This window comes from Anser anser (genome assembly GCF_964211835.1).
Source record: "Anser anser genome assembly, chromosome: 12".
In the NCBI taxonomy this organism is placed as follows: Eukaryota; Metazoa; Chordata; class Aves; order Anseriformes; family Anatidae; genus Anser; species Anser anser.
In genome coordinates this window covers 7,193,680-7,216,904 of record NC_139733.1, presented here as the reverse complement: position 1 = coordinate 7,216,904, position 23,225 = coordinate 7,193,680, and the positions used below count along the sequence as shown (strand labels likewise).

Sequence of the window (23,225 nt, the reverse complement as noted above, 5' to 3'; positions counted from 1 at the left end):
TGTGAAGATCAGTTCTATGAACTTTTCAACTGCTGCAGTGTCTGCGTCTTGAAGTTTATTTAGTGCACTATCCTGGATGCCAAGGAAGTAGAAATAGCTATTATCCCACACTATTCTGAAGGCATAAATTGAGAGCGTCACAACCTGCTGAGACAGCAGTCTCCTTAACCTTGCTAAATGTTTGAGAAGGAAGTAGAAAATCTTATCAGTGTCATTTTGCAGAGAAATTTGAAGGTCAAAACCAACACAAATTGTGGGCCAGTTGGGAAATTTAAAAAAAAAAAAGTTTCTAAAAGTTTCTAACAGCACAGGGGCTGTAATGGGAATCCTTTAGAAGTGAAGTCACTGCTTTGATTTCTGTTGCAGACTTGTAGAAATGTTTGATGCTGGCGCTTGACGTGTTTCGAGGTCTCAATCTGTTCGGTGCCATTAGCGATGGGTTGCTCTGTATAGACTGTAGCACTTGTCACCTTGCTTGTCATATCAAGCCATATTCAAGTGGAGTCATCAGCATACAACTGAAATATATGCATCGACTGAAGGAGGTTTGCGACAGATAACTTGTTAAACATGGAAGACGTGTATCGATATATGGCAAAGGGCTTTTTTATGTCTCTGTGTTGGAAAGTAGGACTATTTACGTGGGTGGCCTTTTGTTTTTCTGTTTGTAATTCTTAAAGCGTCTAAATATCCATACTGTGAGGACAGCTTGGATGCACAGAGGTCAGTGTTTGTACTTCAGCAAATTGTGCAGCTGGTTACTTTCAGGGGACTATCTTCTGGGCTTAGGTAAGTAATTTAACACAGTCCAAAATTTCTTGCAAGCTAAGGGCCAGTATCAGTAATGATTCGTGGTTTTATCACGATCTCATCAAAGTCACAACTCTCTTCACAGTGTACTTGGGAATTCAGATGGAAGAATTAACTGGGGATTGTAAGGAAGACTGTGTGCTGACAAATTAATGGCAGTACAGAGTAGTCTCTGTATGAGGCCAAGTTTCTTCAGTTACAGCATGGGAGAGAAGCATCTGTGTGATGGGCAGCACAAGTTGTTTTAAGTAACGCATTTTTTGAGTGATGAGCTCCAAATGTGTTTGAGACACAGGTTATTTACGTTTTATTTAACGGTTGTCTGTACTGTACCTCTAAAGTGGCAACAAATCATGATCACAAATGTGATTTGTAGTAGATGAAGTGGTTTGTGTCTTATGTTCCACTGAAAACTGGCAGCAGGGGCGGACAGTTTTACTCAAAGAGGTAAATTACATGTTTTCTTAGTTCAGAGAGAGTGAGAGGTCACACCATGTACATTTTTTTGGTTAATGTCCACTTTGGGGATAAAATTAATTTTTCACGTGTGTTTTGAGGAGGCAGAGTTGAAACTTTTAGCATTTTAATGTCATTGGGGGATTGTTTCACCCTCTAGCTATGTTAAATGGGACTAATAATTTCAGCTAATCAGTGTCTAACAACTTCTGAAAAATGGAAACTAGTTTAGGAGTGATGTAAAGAGAAGTTTTCCACATTAGTGGAATGTTAGGCAAATGCTAATGATCTTCGTACAGTTAGTTTCCACTGGTGTTTGGAGAGAGGGTCCCTTAAGGTCAGCACAGAAAAGTTACTAGTAATGAGTGCTACTCTAAAACAAATTGAGAGCCTGCGTATGTGTGGTGGTTTTACCGTGCTAGGCAGCTGAACACCACAACCGCTCTCTCACTCCCCCTCCTTAGATGAGGAGGGGAAGAAGTAAAGGAAAGAACAACTCATGGGTTGAGATAAGGATGATTTAACTAAAGGAAAAAGAAATAATTATTAAGGAAAGATTATTATTAATTAATTTAACTAAACAATTAACAATTTAGCTAAAGGGGAAAAAAAAACGGAAAGGGGAAAAGGGAAAGGGAAAACTAAACAAAACAAGTAAAGGCTATGTAGAAGTGCAGAAGAAAGAAATGACTCTCTACTCCCCATAAATGAGCGATGCTTGACCACGTCCTTGAGGCAGGGACTCAACGCATGTAGCCGGTGTTCGGGAGGAGGACAGACGTTTTCACAATGAGAGCCCACCCCTCCCCTGTTCTTCCTTTTTCCATCTTTTACTGCTGAGTGTGACATCATATGGTATGGAATATCTGTTTGGTTGGTTTAGGTCAGCTGCCCTGGTGATGTTTCTTTTTTCACATTTTTGCCCACCTCCTAGGAGGGTTAGAGAGAGTCCTGATGCTGTGCCAGCACTGCTCAGCAGCAGACACAACACTGGTGTGATACCACTGCTGTTTCAGCTACAAGTGCAGAGCACAACACTGTATGGGCTGCTGCAGGGAAAGTTAACATCCCAGCCCGACCCAGTACAGTATGCTTCTGAATTTCAGAGCAGGTATATGGATGTTGTGAAATGTTAGCCTCTGAGTTTGTTTACAGAATCACAGAATCGTCTAGGTTGGAAGAGACCTCCAAGATCACCTAGTCCAACCTCTGACCTAACACTAACAAGTCCTCCACTAAACCACATCACTAAGTTCTACATCTAAATGTCTTTTAAAGACCTCCAGGGATGGTGACTCAACCACTTCCCTGGGCAGCCCATTCCAATGCCTAACAACCCTTTCGGTAAAGAAGTTCTTCCTAATATCCAACCTAAACCTCCCCTGGCGCAACTGTAGCCCATTCCCCCTCGTCCTGTCACCAGGCACGTGGGAGAATAGACCAACCCCCACCTCGCTACAGCCTCCTTTAAGGTACCTATAGAGAGCAATAAGGTCGCCCCTGAGCCCCCTCTTCTCCAGGCTGAACAACCCCAGCTCCCTCAGCCGCTCCTCGTAAGACTTGTTCTCCAGACCCGTCACCAGCTTCGTCGCCCTTCTCTGGACTCTCTCACGCACCTCAATGTCCTTCCTGTAGCGAGGGGCCCAAAACTGAACACAGTACTCGAGGTGCGGCCTCACCAGAGCCGAGTGCAGGGGCACAATCACTTCCCTAGCCCTGCTGGCCACACTGCTTCTTCTGCAAGCCAGAATACTGTTGGCCTTCTTGGCCACCTGAGCACACTGCTGGCTCATATTCAGCCGACTATCAACCAGTACTCCCAGGTCCTTCTCTGCCAGGCAGCTTTCCAACCACTCATCTCCCAGCCTGTAGCTCTGCTTGGGGTTGTTGCGCCCCAGGTGCAGTACCTGGGGCTTGGCCTTGTTGATCTTCATACAGTTGACCTCAGCCCATCGGTCCAGCCTATCCAGATCCTCCTGCAGAGCCTTCCTACCCTTGAGCAGATCGACACACGCACCTAACTTGGTGTCATCTGCAAACTTACTGAGGGTGCACTCAATCCCCTCATCCAGATCATCGATAAAGATATTAAAGAGGACTGGCCCCAGTACTGAGCCCTGGGGGACTCCACTAGTGACCGGCCTCCAACTGGTTTTGACTCCATTCACCACAACTCTTTGGGCCCGGCCATCCAGCCAGTTTTTAACCCAACGAAGCGTACGCCAGTCCCAGCCACGAGCAGCCAGTTTCTTGAGGAGAATGTTGTGGGAAACGGTGTCAAAAGCCTTACTGAAGTCAAGGTAGACCACATCCACAGCCTTTCCCTCATCCACTAAGCATGTCACTTTGTCATAGAAGGAGATCAGGTTCGCCTGATCACGTGGTTGCCCTGTAAGCGCCACATGATGACGCTCAAGATAATCTGCTCCATGAGCTTCCCCGGCACTGAGGTCAAACTAACAGCCCTATAGTTCCCTGGGTCTACCCTCCGGCCTTTCTTGTAGATGGGCGTCACATTTGCTAGCCACCAGTTGACTGGGACCTCCCCTGATAGCCAGGACTACTGATAAATGATGGAAAGTGGCTTGGCCAGCTCCTCCGCCAGTTCTTTCAGTACCCTCGGGTGGATCCCATCCGGCCCCATCGACTTGCGTACATCCAAGTGCTGTAGCAGGTTGCTAACCATTTCCTCGTGGATAGTGAGGGCCACGTCCTGCTCCCCATCCCCTTCCACCAGCTCAGGGTACTGGGTATCCAGAGAACAACTGGTTTTGCCGCTAAAGACTGAGGCAAAGAAGGCATTAAGCACCTCAGCCTTTTCCTCATCTTTTGTAACTAAGTTTCCCCCCGCATCCAGTAAAGGATGGAGAGTCTCCTTAGTCGTCCTTTTTGTGTTGATGTATTTGTAAAATCACTTTTTGTTATCTTTAACGGCAGTAGCCAGATTGAGCTCCAGATGAGCTTTGGCCTTTCTGATTTTCTCCCTGCACAGCCTCGCAACATCCTTATAGTCCTCCTGAGTGGCCCGCCCTCTTTTCCAAAGATTATAAACACTCTTTTTTCTCCTAAGCTCAAGCCACAACTCTGTTCAGCCAGGCCGGTCTTCTTCTGCGCCGGCTTGTCTTTGGGCACGTGGGGACAGACCGCTCCTGAGCCATTAAGATTTCCTTCTTGAAGAGTGCCCAGCCTTCCTGGACTCCTCTGCCCTTCAGAACCACCTCCCAAGGGACTCTGCCAACCTGTGTCCTGAACAGGTCAAAGTCAGCCCTCCAGAAGTCCAAGGCAGTGGTTTTACTGGTCCCCTTCCTGACTTCGCCAAGAATAGAGAACTCTACCATTTCGTGGTCACTCTGCCCAAGACAGCTCCCGACCACCACATCTCCCACCAGTCCGTCACTGTTTGTGAACAGAAGGTCTAGCGGGGCACCTCCCCTGGTAGGCTCTCTAACCAGCTGCATCAGGAAGCTATCTTCCACACTCTCCAGAAATCTCCTAGACTGCTTTCTGTGGGCTGTGTTGTGCTTCCAGGATATGTCTGGGAAGTCGAAGTCCCCCACGAGAACAAGCACTGATGATTTCGCAACTTCTGCCAGCTGCCTGTAGAACTCCTCATCCATCTCCTCATCCTGGTTCGGCGGTCTATAACAGACCCCCACCAGGATGCTTGCCTTGTTGGCCTTCCCGCTGATCCTAACCCATAGGGACTCAACCTTATCATTCCCAGCCTCAAGTTCCACAACATCAAAACACTCTCTAATACAGAGAGCCACACCACCACCCCTTCAAACAAAAACCTTGCCTTCTCTTTAAAAACTTTAAACTTTTAAAAACTTTATATCACATTTTTATTTCGGAAATGTTAGAGAAGATAACTCTGCAGTCCAAAATAAATCTAGAAATAACTAGTGAAGTTGTAGAACTTCAGAATGGTATTTAATTGAGTCTTATCAAAGTAGTTTTTATCCACCTTAGACAATATTGACATCAAGAGGTCTTTAGACCTTCACATGGTACCATCATGGGTGAAACTTAGGAGATGGTAGCTTTCATTTCCATCTGTAGCTTTTGCTGAGGGATGCTCACACTTGTTTCATAAATCTGCTGCTGCTGGGCAAACTCCTGCCTTACTGTGCGCATGTGAATCCATTCTTTAATTTTTCCTCCAAAGGATTATTTCATCTTTGGTTGTTACTCTTGGGGCTGATCTGTGGAAAAAATATATATATATTCTTCAACGAATTATTTGCTAGAGGGCCAAGTGCTTCTAAAAGAAAAAGGTGGAAGAGACCATATATTTTCTGTAGTGTGGCTGCTCCCTTCTTTAGACTAAACTCTGGGTCTCCGAATGCATCCCATGCGTTGGGAAAGGGCCCTTCTATTTACAATTAACTTGTTTTGTGGATGAGATCAAACAGAAACGTTCTTATTAGTTTCCTGTTAGATTGAATGCAGTGATAAAAGAATACTTTTCTTATTTTTGAAACAGGGTTCCAGATTTTGTGAGGGAGAAGCGTTTTGGGAACTGGCTTAAAGATGCACGAGATTGGGCTATATCTAGAAACCGGTACTGGGGAACGCCTATCCCGTTGTGGGTCAGTGATGATTTTGAAGAGGTAAGAAAACGAAAGTTTCGGTTGACAGAAAAATCTCTGTATTATATGTATGCTTATATTGATGGACTGTTATATCTTTGGCTGTTGCAGTCTGAAGTCTTATTATATCTTAATGGTATGGGAGTATCTATAATAGGTGATAGAAATATGCATGTGTTCATGCATTTGCGCACACACTTGCACATTTTCATTGATTTTGCTTGAAAACTCTAAACAATTTTTCTTGCCTTTTTTTTTTTTTTTAACATTAGAATTCATCTTATCTTTCCAGGAAGTATTTTCAGTGTTGGGAAAGCTGATGGTGTAAGAAATGCAGTGAGAATATGCCAAGGAGGAGATTTTTACTTGGTCATTTCAATGTGTTTTTTGAAGTTCTGATACTTGGTTGCTTGAAGCCAAATGAATTGTTGAAGGCATAAAAGCAAGTCCACCATAGCAGAACAGTGAAAATACACATTGATAGTGCTAAAAATGTGAATGTAGTAGAATGTAAAAATGCGAATCTAGTAGAATGATGCAAGTATATAAGGCTAATGCTAGAAATGAATATTCACTGAGCAAGAGAGTAATCTGTAACAGTTCTGGTGATAACCATTTTCTTAGTGTCAAAATACCAAGCTTCAAAACTATTTCTCAGCATAAAATGTGAGGATTTTTTATTTCTACGTGGGTTAGACCCATGTGACGAGTCTTCCTCATGCTGGAAAGATGGCAATCAACGTCAGGATGTTCATGGAGGGTAAATACTGCTGGCTTCAGCCCAAATCTTTGCTTTATCTCCCTTGATTTGAACAGTCTTTACCTTTCATTTGAGACATGGAAAGTTGACAATAGAAAAGCATATTCCAGAAGAGTATTGTCTTAAACTGCACTATTACTTAGATGTGTACCATAAAGCATTTTATATTTCCACCTGACTGGAAATGTTGCTGTTAGGCAGGTAGATGGTGGGGAAGGGAAGAATTTACTACTTGTACTTATGATTTAAATATCTAAGAAAGCCTTGGCATCTGAATTGCATTTATGCTATGAGTGTGTTTGTAAATTACTGGCAAACCAAGTACTTCTTTGTTCCATATAATGGTTAAAGTTTAATTTGAAGACTGACAGTTAGTACCTAGAGGTTTTAAATAGATGTTACAATTGAAATACTTTACTCAGAATGACAGGGTTTGTTTGTTTGTTTTAAGACAGAGGAAAGGCTTTCAGTTTTGTGCTAAAGTATTTCAGGAGTTTATTTTACAGCTGAAAAAGATTGTGTAAAAGCTACATACCCCCACACTTCCACTCCCTACCTCTAATAATACTGCATTTGCTGTCCTGTTTCCTGTGTGTGCAGATTTTTTTTGCCTTTGTAAGTTTGTTTTTAATAACTATATAACATCTAGGTTGGAAGATGGAACTTTTACATGAAATTAACTGCAAATATTCCTCAGGGCTTCATGTTCTTGAACAATGATAGAAACACCAGCGTATCTAGTATTTTTATCTGTAGATGTTGCATATATTTCTGTCTATTCTAAAGATTGCATACCAGTGTTCAGTAGTTAAGAATGGCTTCTGGACCATGCTAAATTTCAAGTTTTGTTTTTTCTTTATATTCATTCTTCTTAGATGTGTGGGGGTATAGCTTTGAAACTAAATGCTATCAGGACTGATATAAAAATCAAGATCTAAGTGACATCTGCTCTCATACAGAAATAATATTCACTCAAAATTTCCTCACTTCAGTTTTAATGCAGCCTAGTGCCATGTGAGATTGCTGAACCTCCTCTTCATGTATTGCTCTCAGAAGAACACTTTCTCGCATGCAATTTATGCTGTGTGTATTAAATCACGGAGAAGTAATAACAGTTCCTTATTTAATATACAGTAAGGTGAATTAATTGGTATTAAAGTGAATTTTATTACAAATCAATATCTGGTTTCCCACAGTTTTATTTTGGTTTTTATCTTATTTTTATTTTAGCATAATTATCGGGTAGAGATGCATAATGGAATTTAGTTTTTGAAGCTCGTTTATTACCACGTTTTTGAAGACAGTTTTATTGTTTTAAGCCTTCAAATCTTAATGATTTTCTCAGCGTAGGAACACATCTCATTTAGAGTAGATAAAATTTTTCAGCAATGCAACAAGCTTATAAAGTGGACATTAGTTAGTTTTATAGAACTTGCATACAAATCATAGTGTTAAATACTTAGTGGTGTTACAGAAGTTCTCTTGGATGGTTTCATTGCTTGTCACTCGTTGAACTACAAACCCTTGACTAGTTTTGGTGCACAGTCCTGCATCGTAGATGTGGAGCGAGAGGACTCTGGCTGTGCTCTGCTGAAGTGGGAGGGAACTGATCTGCTCTATTCTCCTTGGAGGCTGCTTTGGGAACACTACTTTGAGCTGACCTTATCAGTCATTTATTTTAACTGATCACTATTCAGAAGGCTCTTTTTAAAAATCCCAGAATGTCTTGCTGGTGTACTGCTGCACTGTGTGGGCTTCTTTCTTTGAGTGTGCCTCATTCTTTGATTATAGGTACTTCACAGCTCTGAAATGAGAAACCCATAAAAGCTAACACTTTCCCTTAATAGGGACTGCAGAGCACAGGAACATTGAGGTCCAAGAATGTTGCAGGATGCCTGTAGTCTTCCTATTTACATGGATAATCCTAATTTACATAGATATAATGCTAATGAATGTTTCATTAGAAGTATTTAACCTTGACCTCTGATTTCACATTAGTAATGGTGAAACAGGGTCGAACAGCCTCCAGTCCCTGCCTACTTATTTCAATCTTTGCTGTCCTCTATTAAATGTTGATAAAGCTGTTTTTGTAGTTGATCTGGCTGAAAAATAAAACAGGAGGAAAATGTGGCTCACTGGGAAAGGGATCTGGCTACCAGTGCATTTGAACATTTGAAGAAAATTATCTGAAGCCATAGCTGTGATGTGAGAGCATAAACCAATCTGCCAAAACAAATGGGTGTAACCTAATGAAGAACTGGGCTTGATTCCTATCTACTTCTTGTGTTGTTTTCTTGCCTTCAGGTACCCAGTGAGCTATGCTTGGGATGCTAGCTCTATCCTTCTGCCTTGGACAGAGGCAGCCTTCCTCAGTACAGTCTTATCTGTGTTCCTCTGACAGTTGTTGGCTTTTTAGATGTGGACCTGGGCTTATTTCTTCTATGGAAATGTTCTGCTCGGTAGAGGTCTGTGGTTGCACCAGATGCTTAGAAAAAAAACCAAAACAACTCCTTTCCTGCCAGCAGTGCTGAATTAAGCACCTGCTGCCCACTCACTTGCTCCCATACGATTGTTTATGGGGCCACATGATGAATGATGAACTAATCAGGATTTAAAACAGTTTGTTTATAAAGGTATATTTTTAATTGGGATCAATTCCCCAGTGCGGGTCACTATACAAACTGCAGATTTGACCAGTCTAATCATTGCAATGCTTCGCTTCCTATACAGAAATAAAACAAGTGATGGCAAAATTACACTACAAAAGTAACAATAAAAGACTGATGAGTAATGCAGATCAGAGTTGAATTAAACAGGGAAAATCATGGTTTGAAAAACAAATTAGGCTTCTTTTGAATCTCTTGAATTCATGACAGTTTGTAGGATTATACACACCAAACCCTTTTGGTCAGTCACAATTTCTGTGTGTGTATATATATATATATATATATATATACCTAAGACTAGCTGTAGGAATTGAGCAGTACCCTAACTACTTCTGTCCAAGAATAACTTTAGAAGTTACCTTATGTGAAAAATTTCTAGCCTACTTTTAGCTTCTTTACGTTGGTACGTTTAACTCCTCCCCGTCAGATCTATTTGTCTTTTCCATGGCTCATCTGAATTGGACTGATAGCATGTGGGATCAGACTTTGAAAATCCAGACCAGGATCGCAGCTTGTGTTTCCTTAGATTAATGTAATAAAAACTAAATGAAGCCTGTAGATTTTCTAATCAACTCCTTTGTTACCAGTGACTCTTTTTTCCTTTGAATAAGATGCTGTTAATGTGAGCAATACACTATACCTGAGATACAAAATTTACACTCAGCTATTTAGCTGCTTACCTTAGCTTCAGATGACAAAGGTGGGATCTGAAACTACTGTCTATGTAGAAGGCAAGATTGTGGATTTTTCAGAGGTTATGGTTTTATAGTTTGTTTGAAAAACAACAAAACAAATAAGCCCTCTCCTTTTTTGCTATCTGCCAACATGTTTGATCTTCCAAGTCTCCAGTTGTTGTAACATGAATTGTATCAAACCAGGGCAGTGATATCTAATCTCCAGCGTTGTTTGCTGCTTTGTCAGTTTGAACAGGGGGACTTTGTGCAAATTTTTTTTGGCTTTTCAGCTAGATCAGCTCCTAGGAAGACATTGACCTACAAATATCCTGTCTAACATTGCAGAGAAAAAAAATAAAAGTGAAAAAGGGAAAAAAAAAAAAAGGGAAAAAAAAAGCGTACAAATTACTGACTACGCTTCTCATATCTCTTTACAGGTGGTTTGTATTGGTTCAATGGCAGAATTGGAAGAGCTGTCAGGAGTGAAAGTCACTGATCTCCATCGAGAAAGGTCAGTCACGGAGACTGATGGTTGTTAAAAATAGTTGAGCTAGTATAAGAAATGTTCATTCTTTGCCCAAACCCTGGGAAATGGATCTAGGGAAAATACAAAAGTAGTAAGAGGATTTAAGACTCAGAATTAACATGTGTTCCTTTTCCTTTCTTCTGTCGTCCTAGACACTGTTAATACAAAATCTCTGAAGTAGCTTTAAGTTGTAAAAGTTATCAAAGGAAAAGCTTACGTTTGGGAAAAGCTTACGTTTGGAAAAATCTTTGAAACTTAAACCAAAATGCCTATCGTACCTATGCGCAAGCATAATGTAAACTTCTTTGTGTTAATTCTTGTTTTGGTTAGATGTCGTCAATCTTTTTCTTTCCCATAGTATTGATCATCTGACAATCCCTTCACGCTGTGGAAAGGGCGTATTGCACCGGGTCTCTGAAGTTTTTGATTGCTGGTTTGAGAGCGGAAGCATGCCTTATGCACAAGTGCATTATCCATTTGAAAACAAAAAAGAGCTTGAGGACGCTTTCCCCGCTGACTTCATTGCTGAAGGCATTGACCAAACCCGAGGATGGTAATTTTGTGTCCTGCTTGTAATGTTATTGCTCAGCATCTGCCAAATTATTGTATCTGGATGATCCTTGAATGTTGTATAGCTATGTTTTGATTAGAAAAGAGGCATAAAAGAAGATAAAAGTAACAGTGTGCAAACAAGAAGGTCAGAAACTGTTTTTCTCCTTGCTACATTTTATAAAGATAAAAGGGCATTGTTTGCAATTTAGACATGCACACAAAAAAATTAAAACAAAAAAAAATCTACAGCATATAAACATTCTTAAAATACACAAGGGAGCTACTGAATTGTGAAAGTTCAACAGAACTAAACATGGTTTGGGATTTTTATGTGGATAAAAGATCTATTAAAGTTAGCTATGGTTTCAGTAAATACAGTAGCAATGTTCAAGTAGTTTAGGTTTCAGGATTTATTCTGTAGCTATTTGAGATTGGGATGTAACAGTGGATTAGTACCTCACATACTGCAGTGTTGCTTTTTGTGCTATCGTTTGAAGCACATGGGGGAGAGATGGTGGATGAAAAGCTTTAAAGAATGCATTTGTAATTTTTACAGAAGTTGGCCTTTTTATAGTATGATACTAAGGTAAAGTTGAGGCCATTGCAACATCCAGATGTACTAAACTGTCACTATCCCAGTTTATAAAGATCTCTTCTCTAAATAGTAAACATAACTGAGGATTTCAGTTCACTGATGTTGACCTGTCTGCAAGTTGCTGTTGGAAGCAGCAGCATTTTTTTCCCTTCCCTTAGTAGGTTTAACCAAATCACCTTACCAATTTAGCTGAAAAGTTCAAACTGATGATAATGCCGTTTGGGACTGTGTGATTTTGTTTATGAAGCACATAACCCACTGTGCTTCAGTTTGAGCCCTCACACTTGGCTTGTGTACTGTGGGCAACGTGCAGATGAAGACATTGATATTATAGTCTGGAGTAGATAGCTTTTTGGATTTGACATCAGCGTAAGAGTTACTATGAATCTTCATCATACCTAAGCCCATCTCATCTTGTTCTTTGGAATATCGAAACATGTGAACACGTATGTTGATGCTCATACCTTCCCTACAGTGTTTGTATATGCTAATAAGCCGGTGCTTTGATAATAGCAAGCATTTGGTGATTTGCAAAAGAGCACTTTTCTTTTGTGAAAGAAAAAGAAAATTCATATTTGAAACATTCTATATGAAGGGATAAAATTGAGAATGAAGATTGGGTTGTGTCAGATCAGAGACTGCAACTGATGTGAAGTGAGAACTGACATACGGTGAAGAGCGCAGGTGATGGGAGGTCTGGTGGCTTCTGTTTGATGCAACAGAGAAGGGGTAACATGAATAGAGACAAGGGGAAAATGAATGTGACCAAGGTGATATTTTTCATAACTTTGTGTGGATATGAGAAAGAGCTAAATTATATTTGTTAAGGCCAGAGGAAAAAATCTGAGAGTAGCTGGGTAACAAGACTCTAGTCTTGACCAACTGAGAGGAAAAGCTCTCTGATTTATTTATTTTTTGTAGGTGGATACCGCAAGATTTGTAGTTATAGTGAGAATGTGGTGGCCTACAGGGAATTCACAACTGGAGGTTATTGGCATGCTTTACAGGATTATGAATTTAACCGCGGTGTTCAAGAAAAGAGAAAACAGAGGGAATGCTTTCTCCTTTTTGGGGGGAGACAAGAAAGGGAGAGGAAAAGCAAAGAAGTGAACCTTTATCTTTGTGCTGTTTGGTTTTTATAATATTGTTTTGGCTGATGGCTGTATATCTGCAAGGATGTAAGCAGCCTGAGATATGAATGAAGCAGCAGAGAGGTCTATTGAGCTGTCAGAATCAAGTGTGTCTGTGACCACTCCTTAAAATGTTCAGATGAGGTGAGTTTTCTGAAGGATAATCTGCGAAAATTACGTGCCACTCTCTTCTCATTCTGCGTGGCTCACAGGACACTCTTGGAATTGTTGACGAGGTTACCTCATTGCTGGGGGGAGCACACTGGTCATCAGGTTTGATGATGTGAATAACAAAATTTGTCAAAAGTTCTCAGTTACATGCTCTCTCAGCACGAACAGCACATCTGTACAAATTTCATAATGCAAACAATTGAATTCTCTTCTAGTTGGTTCTATGCTATTCTTTTTAATTGAAAATACACCTGTTGTAATTATATGCAAATTCATGACTTATCAGAAACTGTTGGGAATTTGCCAGTAAGGTACGTTTAGATACTAAAGTATTGCTACAGTAGTAATGACCTGTCAGTCGTATAGGCTTTTGGGGTATTGGTCATCTGAAGAAGTGCTCAGGTATTTATGTTTAAGGTTTTTTTAAAGAAGGCTAGAAATGAAGGACGAGGGTGCTTCCAAGTGCATGTGTATGTGTGCAGGTGAAGAGTGTTTCTTAAAATTCATGGAATTACAGTGCAGTTTAACAACGAGAATTTCTATCCATGTGAATTTAGGTTGTTTTTTTGCGAGTTAAAAGCCCCTCTGAGGCATAAGCACCAGAAGTGTCATGCATGCCGCTGAATATCTGCAGTACTGCACACAGCAGCCTGTACAGAGTTGGGGACCCACAAGTGGCAGGAATGCGTTCCCAGTTACATGTAGCTTTTGATGAAAACTCCTTTGGAAAATGCAGGCAAACCTTTTTCCCACTAAATCTTGTTGCAAATGCATAGTTGGGAGGTACAGCAGTCTGTGCCTTGTTCTGAATCAATTAGCTTTCATGTAATCGTGTGCTGTTTTAAGGTTGCTAAGCAATCGTCAGTGCAATAGTCATTTTTAACTGAGAAAGCTGTGGCCCATCCTCCAGTTATTTTCATAAAACTGATTATCACTGGTGCAGCTACAGAAGCTCGTAGGCCTCTGCCTTGCTTGAAGGCTCAGTCTCTGAGTAAGAAGCTGCCGCATCTTGCACCTCCACCTAGTTTCTGAGGTACAATCAAGTGCTGATATATTGAACAGTAGGTGCCTGCACTTGGCCCACCACTGATGTCTCAACTGTCCTGGACAGTTTATAAGAATAATTGTAAACACATCCCGTGGGGTGGGGAGAAAACCTCGGTGACCTCTGTTGCATGGAACCTACAGAACTGGCCAGTTTAACCAGCCGCCTTTATTTGATAAGAAGATAAGGAGGCTCTGCTCACTTTTCCTGAGTTACCTTTTTGGTCGTAGCTGTGTCCGTGCTTTTGTTTGCTGGGTTGGATAATACACACATTAACAAAAACCTTTTATGTTTGTTTCCAATTGATCCTGTATCCGGAAGTTTGCAGTGAGCAAATAGGAAGCTAGTTCAGGGACAGAACTCTATTTCCTGTGTTTCTGCTTGTAAGGGGAAAATGCTACCATTATTTTCTTCACAACCCTGGTATTGGTTACTATCACAATTTTTCTGTCCTCTTAGACTGGTAGATCACACCTGAGCAAACAGCACGATGTGCCACTGAGGAAAAGAGTCTACTTAAAATAAGTTCCTCTTCTGAGTCTTTGCCATATGAATGTTTCACATACTTGAAATTTAAGTTTGCTAGAATGAAACAGTGTAATTAGAATTTTAGTTGTAATGAAGTGTGTGCAGATTTCAGCTTAGCGGTGTTAGAAGGTCACATTTGCATTGTCTCGTTCCAGGTTCTACACTTTGCTGGTGCTGTCCACTGCTCTTTTTGGAAGGCCTCCTTTCAAGAATGTAATTGTAAATGGCCTAGTTCTTGCCAGGTTGGTGTGTATCAGTAATTTATTGAACCAATTTTTATTTAAAGAATATTTCACTAAAGTCCCTGTGAATTTAATTCAGAAATTAAATCATGAATGGACTTTGTGAGGTTTATACATCCCAGCTGTGTTGCACTTGCTTCTTGCCAGCAGGATTAGTCCTTCTTAGAGAGAGCAAATGGGTAACAAGTCAGAATAGGAAATACTATGCATCATTTATGCAGGGTAAAGGAGATCACAAATGTAGATGTAGATGTAATTTTAAATAATTATATTTCATGCCCTTTACTTAACATGTAGGCTTGCCAGTGGGTGGGAGGGATTGATTCAAACCAAGTGTGTTTCACCCAGTTTCTCCAGGGAAGATGGATTTACTGCTTGGATTTGTAACTTGGGAGACTCTTGTTTGCTTGTTTTTTCAGATGCTCTCATGGGTTCAGCAGTCATACTGAAATGATGTGCTAATGTATTATTGTCTTTGCTACCGAGAACATAATAGGGCAGAATAAATTAAGCTGGATTTTTGCCCGTTTATTACAAGAATTTGGGGAATTTACTCCTGCATTCTGATATTTTCTAGTGATGGTCAAAAAATGAGCAAAAGGAAGAAGAATTATCCTGATCCAATGGCTATTGTAAATAGTTATGGAGCTGATGCACTAAGGTAGGTTTTTTAAAAAATTCATGTAGAATCTGATGTTAATTGTCTGTTTATAGTAGACATGTACCAGGAGGGCTGCGTATGGGTTTTTGACAATTATCAGTACCAAGAAAGTTAATTTTGGAAAACTCCAGACCTGTATGGCAGCCAGTAGCTGAGTGGATGACCTAAAGAACTGGCAGTAGTTAAAGTGCCTGGACTTTAATACTGTTAGTTTATCTCCGTCAAGGCTGGTATAGACCAAAGCTGATGTGCCGAATGGAGGCCTCTTGTCTGAAAACATCTCCAGATTGTATAGATTCCACTCAGGCTGGCATGTCTGCAATTGCTGCTAATCATTGAGTTGGCCCAGTGAAAACTGAATGAAATCTTTGAATCAGTACTGTCAGATTTCTGCTAAATAGTTAGGGAACGATTACTGTATAATACACATAAATGTGTTTGCTGCTTATATTAATCATTTTCTAAAGAGAAAGTTTCCTTATTGATGATGAAATTATAGAGTATATGCTTGCAGTAGTGAAACCAGAAAAGCAGAACTTGAACAGCCTACTGCGTATATATATAAACTGTCCAGGTCAGTGATTAAACACACAGTTTAAGTGTTTCATTAAAATTATACAAATGTGTAAACATAATTATGCAGTCACCTGGTACTTTGGCTGGATGTACCAGCTAGGTACATAAAGTGGTACCTTGAGTTAAAGGCATAATAAAGACATGTTAATAACTGAGTACACTACCTATACATTTCTCAAGAGCTGTGTAATTCTTGCTGTATATAAGAAAACCTTACACTGTTGCACATACTTCATTATATTCTACAACCATATGTGGTAACGATTCGTCTGAGTAAAAGCCTAGTGTGCTGGGATTTTTTCTTTGAGAAAGATAGTTACTGCTGTAATCTAGATGATTAAAAAAAAGCAGATGTGAAATTCTGTATTTTTTTCAAGCTTTAGCAATTTAAAGACCAAGTAAATTATCTTTGTATATATGCTTACAATGGAGGGCTGGATGGATTTCTTAAATTTTATCAAAATTGTTCTTTATAAAAAGTCAAGGTGTATTTAGCAGAATGTCAGTGGATCTGTAGCTGAAACAATGAGTGAAAAGGCTTGGAGTTGTTCCTGCCAGAGATTTTAAATCATAAGTGATGTTTCAGTTGAAAAAAATTTTGCATTTTAAAAATCTTAAACTCCAGAAGTTACACTTCCATTATTCATGTTTTTTGATTTCTAAAAAGCTAATTCATTTTTCTGCCTGTATACTCTTTCTTTAATGTCACATTTATTTATACATACACCCACACAGAGAGTAAAAAGCATTACAGACTGGGCTCATTTATGGAAGGAGCTCTGTGATTCAGTTGTCTGTGCCTATTCACTGAAGTGCTTGATGTGTTCTGTTTATAGAAAAAGCTACAATTGAATTTTTTCCTTGGCACTGCTTCCCCACAGAGTTACTTTAGCTTTTGCAGAATGTGTGTGTGTGTATGTATTATATACATGTGTGTATATATGCATGTGTGTATATATATATATATATAAAGAATATCTATCTGCTTTAGGTACAGCTTTGAAGTATTCTCAGCAGTAACTTGATAAATAAATCAGCAGAAAATATTCATGTAAGCTGTTTAAATGAATATGGAATTGAATGGCAAGGGCAAACAGAAGAAATAGGTTGATTGCACAGTAAATTTAACAACCCAATTTCAGATTTCCTGAAGCTTGAATCCTGTGTGAAATCTGTAAGAATTGCCAAAAACAGTTATTTTGGTATTCCTGAGAGCTGTGACTCAGATTGGATAGGTGTTAAAGTTGAGTTATGTCAGGAAAGAAAAAATTTGCTTGTCATACTGCTTATAGGCCCTTTGCTTTCCCGTATTTCGAGATAAGAATTGCTTTTACATTACTCTGCCCTTTCAGTCTGTTCTTAAAATGCAGAACAAGTAACATAATGCAACAGACTACTGCTTTAGAGAGATGAAAAAGTAGTTACTCTATTATTTCTCATACATTATTACAACAACCTGATAATATTGGTGTGATCTGAGGAAGGTTTTATTTTCTAGCCAGGGGGTGTAGCTAAACTGGCCACTTTCTGGCCACTGGCCACTTTCTGGCCACTAGGTGTAACAAAATTGTTAGAAATCCTCCTTCATCAGGTGTCTCATTTCTCTTTCCATATGATAATTGGCAGATCTTTATATTAGAATAATTTAATATTCTTTAAACGTTCACATGCTGTAAGGCAGTGTAGGTCTGCTGTATTAAACAAAAAACTGAAACCAGCTGTGGCCTTGGAGAGCTCCATTTTCTTTAGTTTCTTGTTGTAAAAGCTGTCTTAGGACTTCTGACAGTCAGATTCTGCAGAGAGCACTGCTGAGGTGGGTGCAAAGGTACAATTTAATGGATGCTTCATAGTTTTGATTAATTTGCATCGCAGCCTCTTGAGGAAGAAAACAGGGGAGGCAATTTGTGGTGGTCATTATTTTAGGTGAGTCCCTAACTGCTAAAAGACCTGGGCTGTGGAGTATACCCTTGTGCCAGACTAGCTCTCATATTTGGCTTAATTTATTTTTTACTTCTGAAATAAACAAGTAAAATAAGCACGCATGCAAATAATTGTGATAGGTGGTTTGCTTTAAATAGATATATTTGTAAATTCTGGTTTCATTTAAGGGCTTACTAGTTCATTATCATGCCTAATTGTTCTGTGTTTTTGTAAATCCATAACCTGAATTCAGCTATCATGTTTAAAAACGCTTGGTTTTGTTTTTTTCTCCTTTGTGTTTTTTTAATACAGTTCTGTAAAAGCCAGTTTCTGTGCTGCTGATATTCCTGCATTACTGTCTTTATTTTTATGCAGGAAACGCTTTCCTAAAGAATTTATGATCTGCTATTCTTGAGTTTGCTGTGTCAGACCACATTAAGATTTTAAAGCCTCCTAAAGGAAGAGTTTGTAAAGATAAAGTTTAGAATCATGATTTTTAAAGTTGATAAAGCATGAGGAAATGAGTTAATAAATTCATTTTTATTGGGAAATGCCAAAGTCTCCAAGAATTGTTTCATTTGTTTTTCATACTTCGAAAGTTAAATGAAGTATATTTAAATCAAGTTCTTGTGGAAGTTTTGTGTTACCTGAGAAAGACCTGGCTTCCTTTTGAGGTAACAAGATAGATAACAATTTGTAAATGGAGAATTTGTGTAGGGAATAAAATGGATATGGATAAAGATGATTTTTTTGCAAACTGATCAAGGAAGCCAGGGGTATGTCTTGTCTCTGATGTGAGGAGCTGTTAGCTTAAGCAAGACTGTCTTGAGAAGGGTCTTACTGGACAGGGTGGATTTCAGGCATAAATGAACATCCTTGGCTGCAGATGCCCGTGGTTCTGGAAGGAGCTGCTTCTAATAGTTAGTGTGATCTGAATCCTCTGCTTTGTTCTTTCCGAGCTACTTCTAGAGCTGAGGCACATTTGTATTTGTAGGAGGTACGTCCTTTCTCCTCTTCTTGGGCTGACTTTCTGACAACATCAATTTCAGCTTTTTTTACTGATTTCCCTTTTTTGTCTTGTTCAGGCCCTTGTGATGTGCCTGAAGCTTTTTCTAATTGATGGAAATAAGTTGATGGAGTAGAAAGTACTGTGTCATTGTTAAGGAATTCAAAATATTATTAAAATAATGGGTGCCGTTATAAAGATGAACATTAATTCTGTGCATCCAATGCTTGTTTTTATATTGTGATAGCATCTGAGTACCTGTTGTGACTTCAATTAACTTTTAGATTAAAAAAGAAAATTTGAATTCTGATTGAAATTCAGTATGCAGTGTGATAAAAGTAATCCCATGGTACTAGGAAGTGAATTATCATATGTTCAATATGTAACATGCTTACAATACTGTCCTTTTTAGGGTTCTTAGTGTGAGACTGCTCCCTTGGGTATTTTTCTCTTGCTATGCAGCTCTCAGAATTCACTGTGTGCTTAAGTGCATTTCTGTTACTATATTCAGTTTTAAGCTTTTAAGTATTGTGTTCTTATTTTTCAGGTTATACCTTATCAATTCTCCTGTGGTAAGAGCAGAAAATTTGAGATTTAAGGAGGAAGGAGTAAGGGATATACTGAAGGATGTCTTCCTGCCCTGGTACAACGCATACCGCTTTCTTGTTCAGAATGTTCAGATCCTGGAACATAAGGTACAGATCTCTTGAGTCTGGAAATGCCAAAGGGAAGAATTTTTGTGCTTTGTCCACCGTTACAGAGAATTAGTATCAGAGAGAGATTTAGGTTGGCAGGGACCTCTGGGTGTCACCTGATCTTGACCTTCTTGTTCAAAGTAAGGCTGACTTCAAAGGTGGGTCAGGTTGCATATGCTTGCTGTAAATTTCTGTATTTGCTGTTGGTACCCTATTTTATTAAACTAATCACTTGTGCATCTTTCTCTTCTTGACCAAGCTTATTACATAGAAAGCAGGGCTGAAATGTAGGGGACCGTCGAGGCATAAAAGCTAGCGTTTCTCGGAGAAACTCATGCTCTATTTTAGATAAATGCTATATTTTAGGTAAATGTGATGCTATTGCATTCACACTCCTGAAATTGGAGAACAATATAGGGGCTTTCCAGTTCATGGGTTTCTCCGTAAATAGCTCTGCTAGTCATGTTTTTGGGAACGCCAGTAAAAAGCCCAAGTACCACAAGTGCTTGAGGGAATTCTTCTGAAAAGTCCATATCAAGCCTTGACGGTTTTCTAGGGACTGTCTTATCAGTGTTTCTTCTAATAGCTTGAAGGAACTAAGTGTCACTAATACTGCTTTAAGTGCTGATGCATTTTCTTTGCTGTTACCCCAAATCGTGTAGTCAGGTATGGCTACATGTGAGAAAGGAGTGCTGCAAGTTTCTCTGTGCTGAGAACATTGCCTAATAACACACAGATTTAAAACAGAACTGCAAACAAGTAATGAGTTAGCTCAAGAAACTGTCACAGCAGCCACTGCTGAAAATGCCTCTCTTCATGTACTGTAACTTTAATTATGAATCTGCATAAAAATATTTAACTTGGGAATACTTGACGCTGAATACATTAGCCACAGCAATAAGATTGTCTTCTGTAACGTGACAGTTAATTATTTTTAAAAATTAAATTTAAACGTTAGTTAGAAAAAAATGAAGAAATGGAAAGAAAGGTAAATCATTTGCAATAGTGCTTTAGACTTGCAGATTACAAGTCTGCTAAAAAAAATGCTATAAGAATGACACAAATTTCTATGCTTCCAGAATGAAAGCAAGATTAAAGTTCCTTGCAGTAATACTTCATTTAAATTGAAGATTTTGCATGTATGCTGTATAGGTTCTGTTGAAACCAATTATAATCTTTCAGTGAAGATTAATGATGGAAGGCTACCACTTGCTAGTGCAGACTTCTATGGGAGTGGAAGCTAAGCAAAAACAAGTTCAAACCTTGTATTACACGTGAAATTACAGTAGAAGTTTAATCACTTTGGAGAACTGCCATTTGAAGCAATAAAGGCTTTACTGAAGCTGACTTCAGTAAATAATACAGTAAATAGCTGACTTAAATGGTTTTATATTTTTAATAGCCCCTTTTGGGAAGAAAGTCTGGTAACTTCAGAGCCTAATATTTAATGAATGTCCTCTCAGGATCCCTAGAAGTCATTCCTCAGACAAACTTGTGTGTTGCCCAAAAATATATTTCAGTTTTTCCTCTTTAACCTGTGAGTTATCTCATGTGTGCTTTGCAGCTTTTTGCTGTGATCCTGTTAAATCTTGCAAGATCAGCCAAATGGAGGGTGGAAGACCCCAGTGGAAAATCCAGGTGCTTAAGCAGATAGTTTTGGTGATTCAGCAGATGTATTTTTCCTTTATAAATATTAAAACCATTACTGTGGACCATATTAGGCAAAACAGTGGGCTATTGGAAGTGCTACTGCTTAAATTAGATTTCGTGCTCAGGCTTTAAAACTTTTTCATCGTATTCTGCCTTCTGCAAGAGAAATTATAATTTCAGTCTTATAATTTTATGCTTACTGCAGTTACCCGGTAATTATAGTTGGTTTGATGCCTGCTGACCTCACACTGTGATTGCTACACTTTTGGGTGTGCAGATACTTTTTTTGTAATCCTAAAAAACATCAGCATCCATTTACACAGTATAAAGGATAGTTATTGGGTCAAATAATCTAAACAGATTTTTCATCTGGACTCAAAGGGAAGGCAAAGTCCAGAGACTTGTTAAAGCAGATGTTAAATACTGATTGTAAATTTAAAAAATTAAAAAAATAAATAAAAAATCCTCCCCCGCCCCATTTTCTGCTAGTTTTAAGAACATCCATGTGCAGATGAGTCAGACTGTAGGCACAGCACAGACGATTGTGTTTTCTTGTGATGTTGCTTACAATGCCCTACAGAGTCAGTTAAAGTGTTATGAAATTTCTCAGATGGGTGCAAACATCACTATTCTGGCAAGTATCAGAATATGCTATTTACATTTAGATGCCTAGAAGTCTGCCTGTTTTTAGTTTGTTTTTCAGTGGGGGCTTTTGCTCTCGTATTTGTTTAACCTGGTGAAATTGCCACATGATCTTAAAACTCTATGCTTTAAATGCCATTTCCCTGAATACAACTCACCTTCTTAGTTGTTACGTTTCTTGTAAATGCTTTCGATCCTTCTGGGTGAAAGAGTTCTGTGAATTCAAAACTCTTACCCTGTATCTGGAAGTTATGATTTACACTGCAAGCGGGGAAGGGACTACTGCATACCAGTGTGTGCTGTACTACTTTCTGGCCCTTTATGCACATAACAGGCCTCCCTTGCAGTTGAAAGTGTTGTGTGGTGAAATCAGGAGCAGTGGAAGTCGGGTTTTTCTTTGGCTGTTTCTCTTGCATATGTTTCTGGAATTTGTGTTCTCTCTTAGGAACCCGGTGTAACACAGAGCAAAGGTGACAAAATACTTCTGGCTGAAAGGTGGCTCGATATAGAGATTGGAATATATACCCTTATGACTTGAAAATGTGTTTTGTGTTTTTCTGTTGATGATAGGAGGAGGGAAGAGAATTCCTTTACAATGAGAACACAGTTAAGGAGAGCAATAACATCATGGATAAATGGATTCTTTCTTTCACCCAATCACTCATACAGTTCTTCAAAGCTGAAATGGCAGGTATGCACATGTTGGGGGGGGGGGGCATACGTCCGTTCAATTTTTGATTAGAGAAGTGACCATTTCATCCATAGACTTCCACAGTTCACTTGAGACTTACAGTTCAGATAAAAGGAAGGAAATCTTTAACCAGTTACAGTAATGCATAGAATAGTCTCTTTATGGGTGTGAATACAGATTTTGCTATAGTTGTTTGTGAGATGTTGAAAAGTGATGACACTTTTTTATCATAGCTAATCCTACCAGTTTGGTGATGTGACTTCCTGCTGTAGCATCTTCTGCAGCGCTTGGAGTAATTAATACTGTTATAGTGGCTGAAAGATGACAGTGAAAAGGATTCCAAATAGAATTTAGGGAAGCTATAAATAAATAAATTTTAAATACAATGGGCAGTGATCAAACCAGCTAAATAAAAAATTTTTGAGTGATACAGGGCATGGGGACAAGCTTTTCCTTACTTTATTCCATGGAGAGGGTTTCTTTGTAATCATACTGGGAATACGTACAAAGGACAGAATGCTGCTAATTTACTATGTAGCTTTATAAAGAAACTCTCACTGTTTTTCTCCATGTATATGTTAATCTTCATATTATATTAAGACAATTTAAATTGCAATGAGAAGATGCAGAAGCCCTT

General features: G+C 39.2%; 1 protein-coding gene across 5 annotated transcripts in view; it reads left to right on the top strand.

The window, feature by feature from the left end:
* The window catches only part of IARS1 (isoleucyl-tRNA synthetase 1), a 118,895-nt gene that overhangs the window by 58,865 nt on the left and 36,805 nt on the right, over positions 1 to 23,225 (top strand). For all 5 annotated transcript variants that reach the window (XM_083796504.1, XM_083796501.1, XM_083796502.1 and 2 more), the window contains 7 exons: positions 5,753 to 5,879; positions 10,396 to 10,469; positions 10,843 to 11,037; positions 14,661 to 14,747; positions 15,325 to 15,408; positions 19,458 to 19,605; positions 22,468 to 22,588. In XM_083796504.1, coding sequence (XP_083652630.1) covers positions 5,753 to 5,879; positions 10,396 to 10,469; positions 10,843 to 11,037; positions 14,661 to 14,747; positions 15,325 to 15,408; positions 19,458 to 19,605; positions 22,468 to 22,588 — 836 coding nt within the window. The remainder of the gene's footprint in view (positions 1 to 5,752; positions 5,880 to 10,395; positions 10,470 to 10,842; positions 11,038 to 14,660; positions 14,748 to 15,324; positions 15,409 to 19,457; positions 19,606 to 22,467; positions 22,589 to 23,225) is intronic.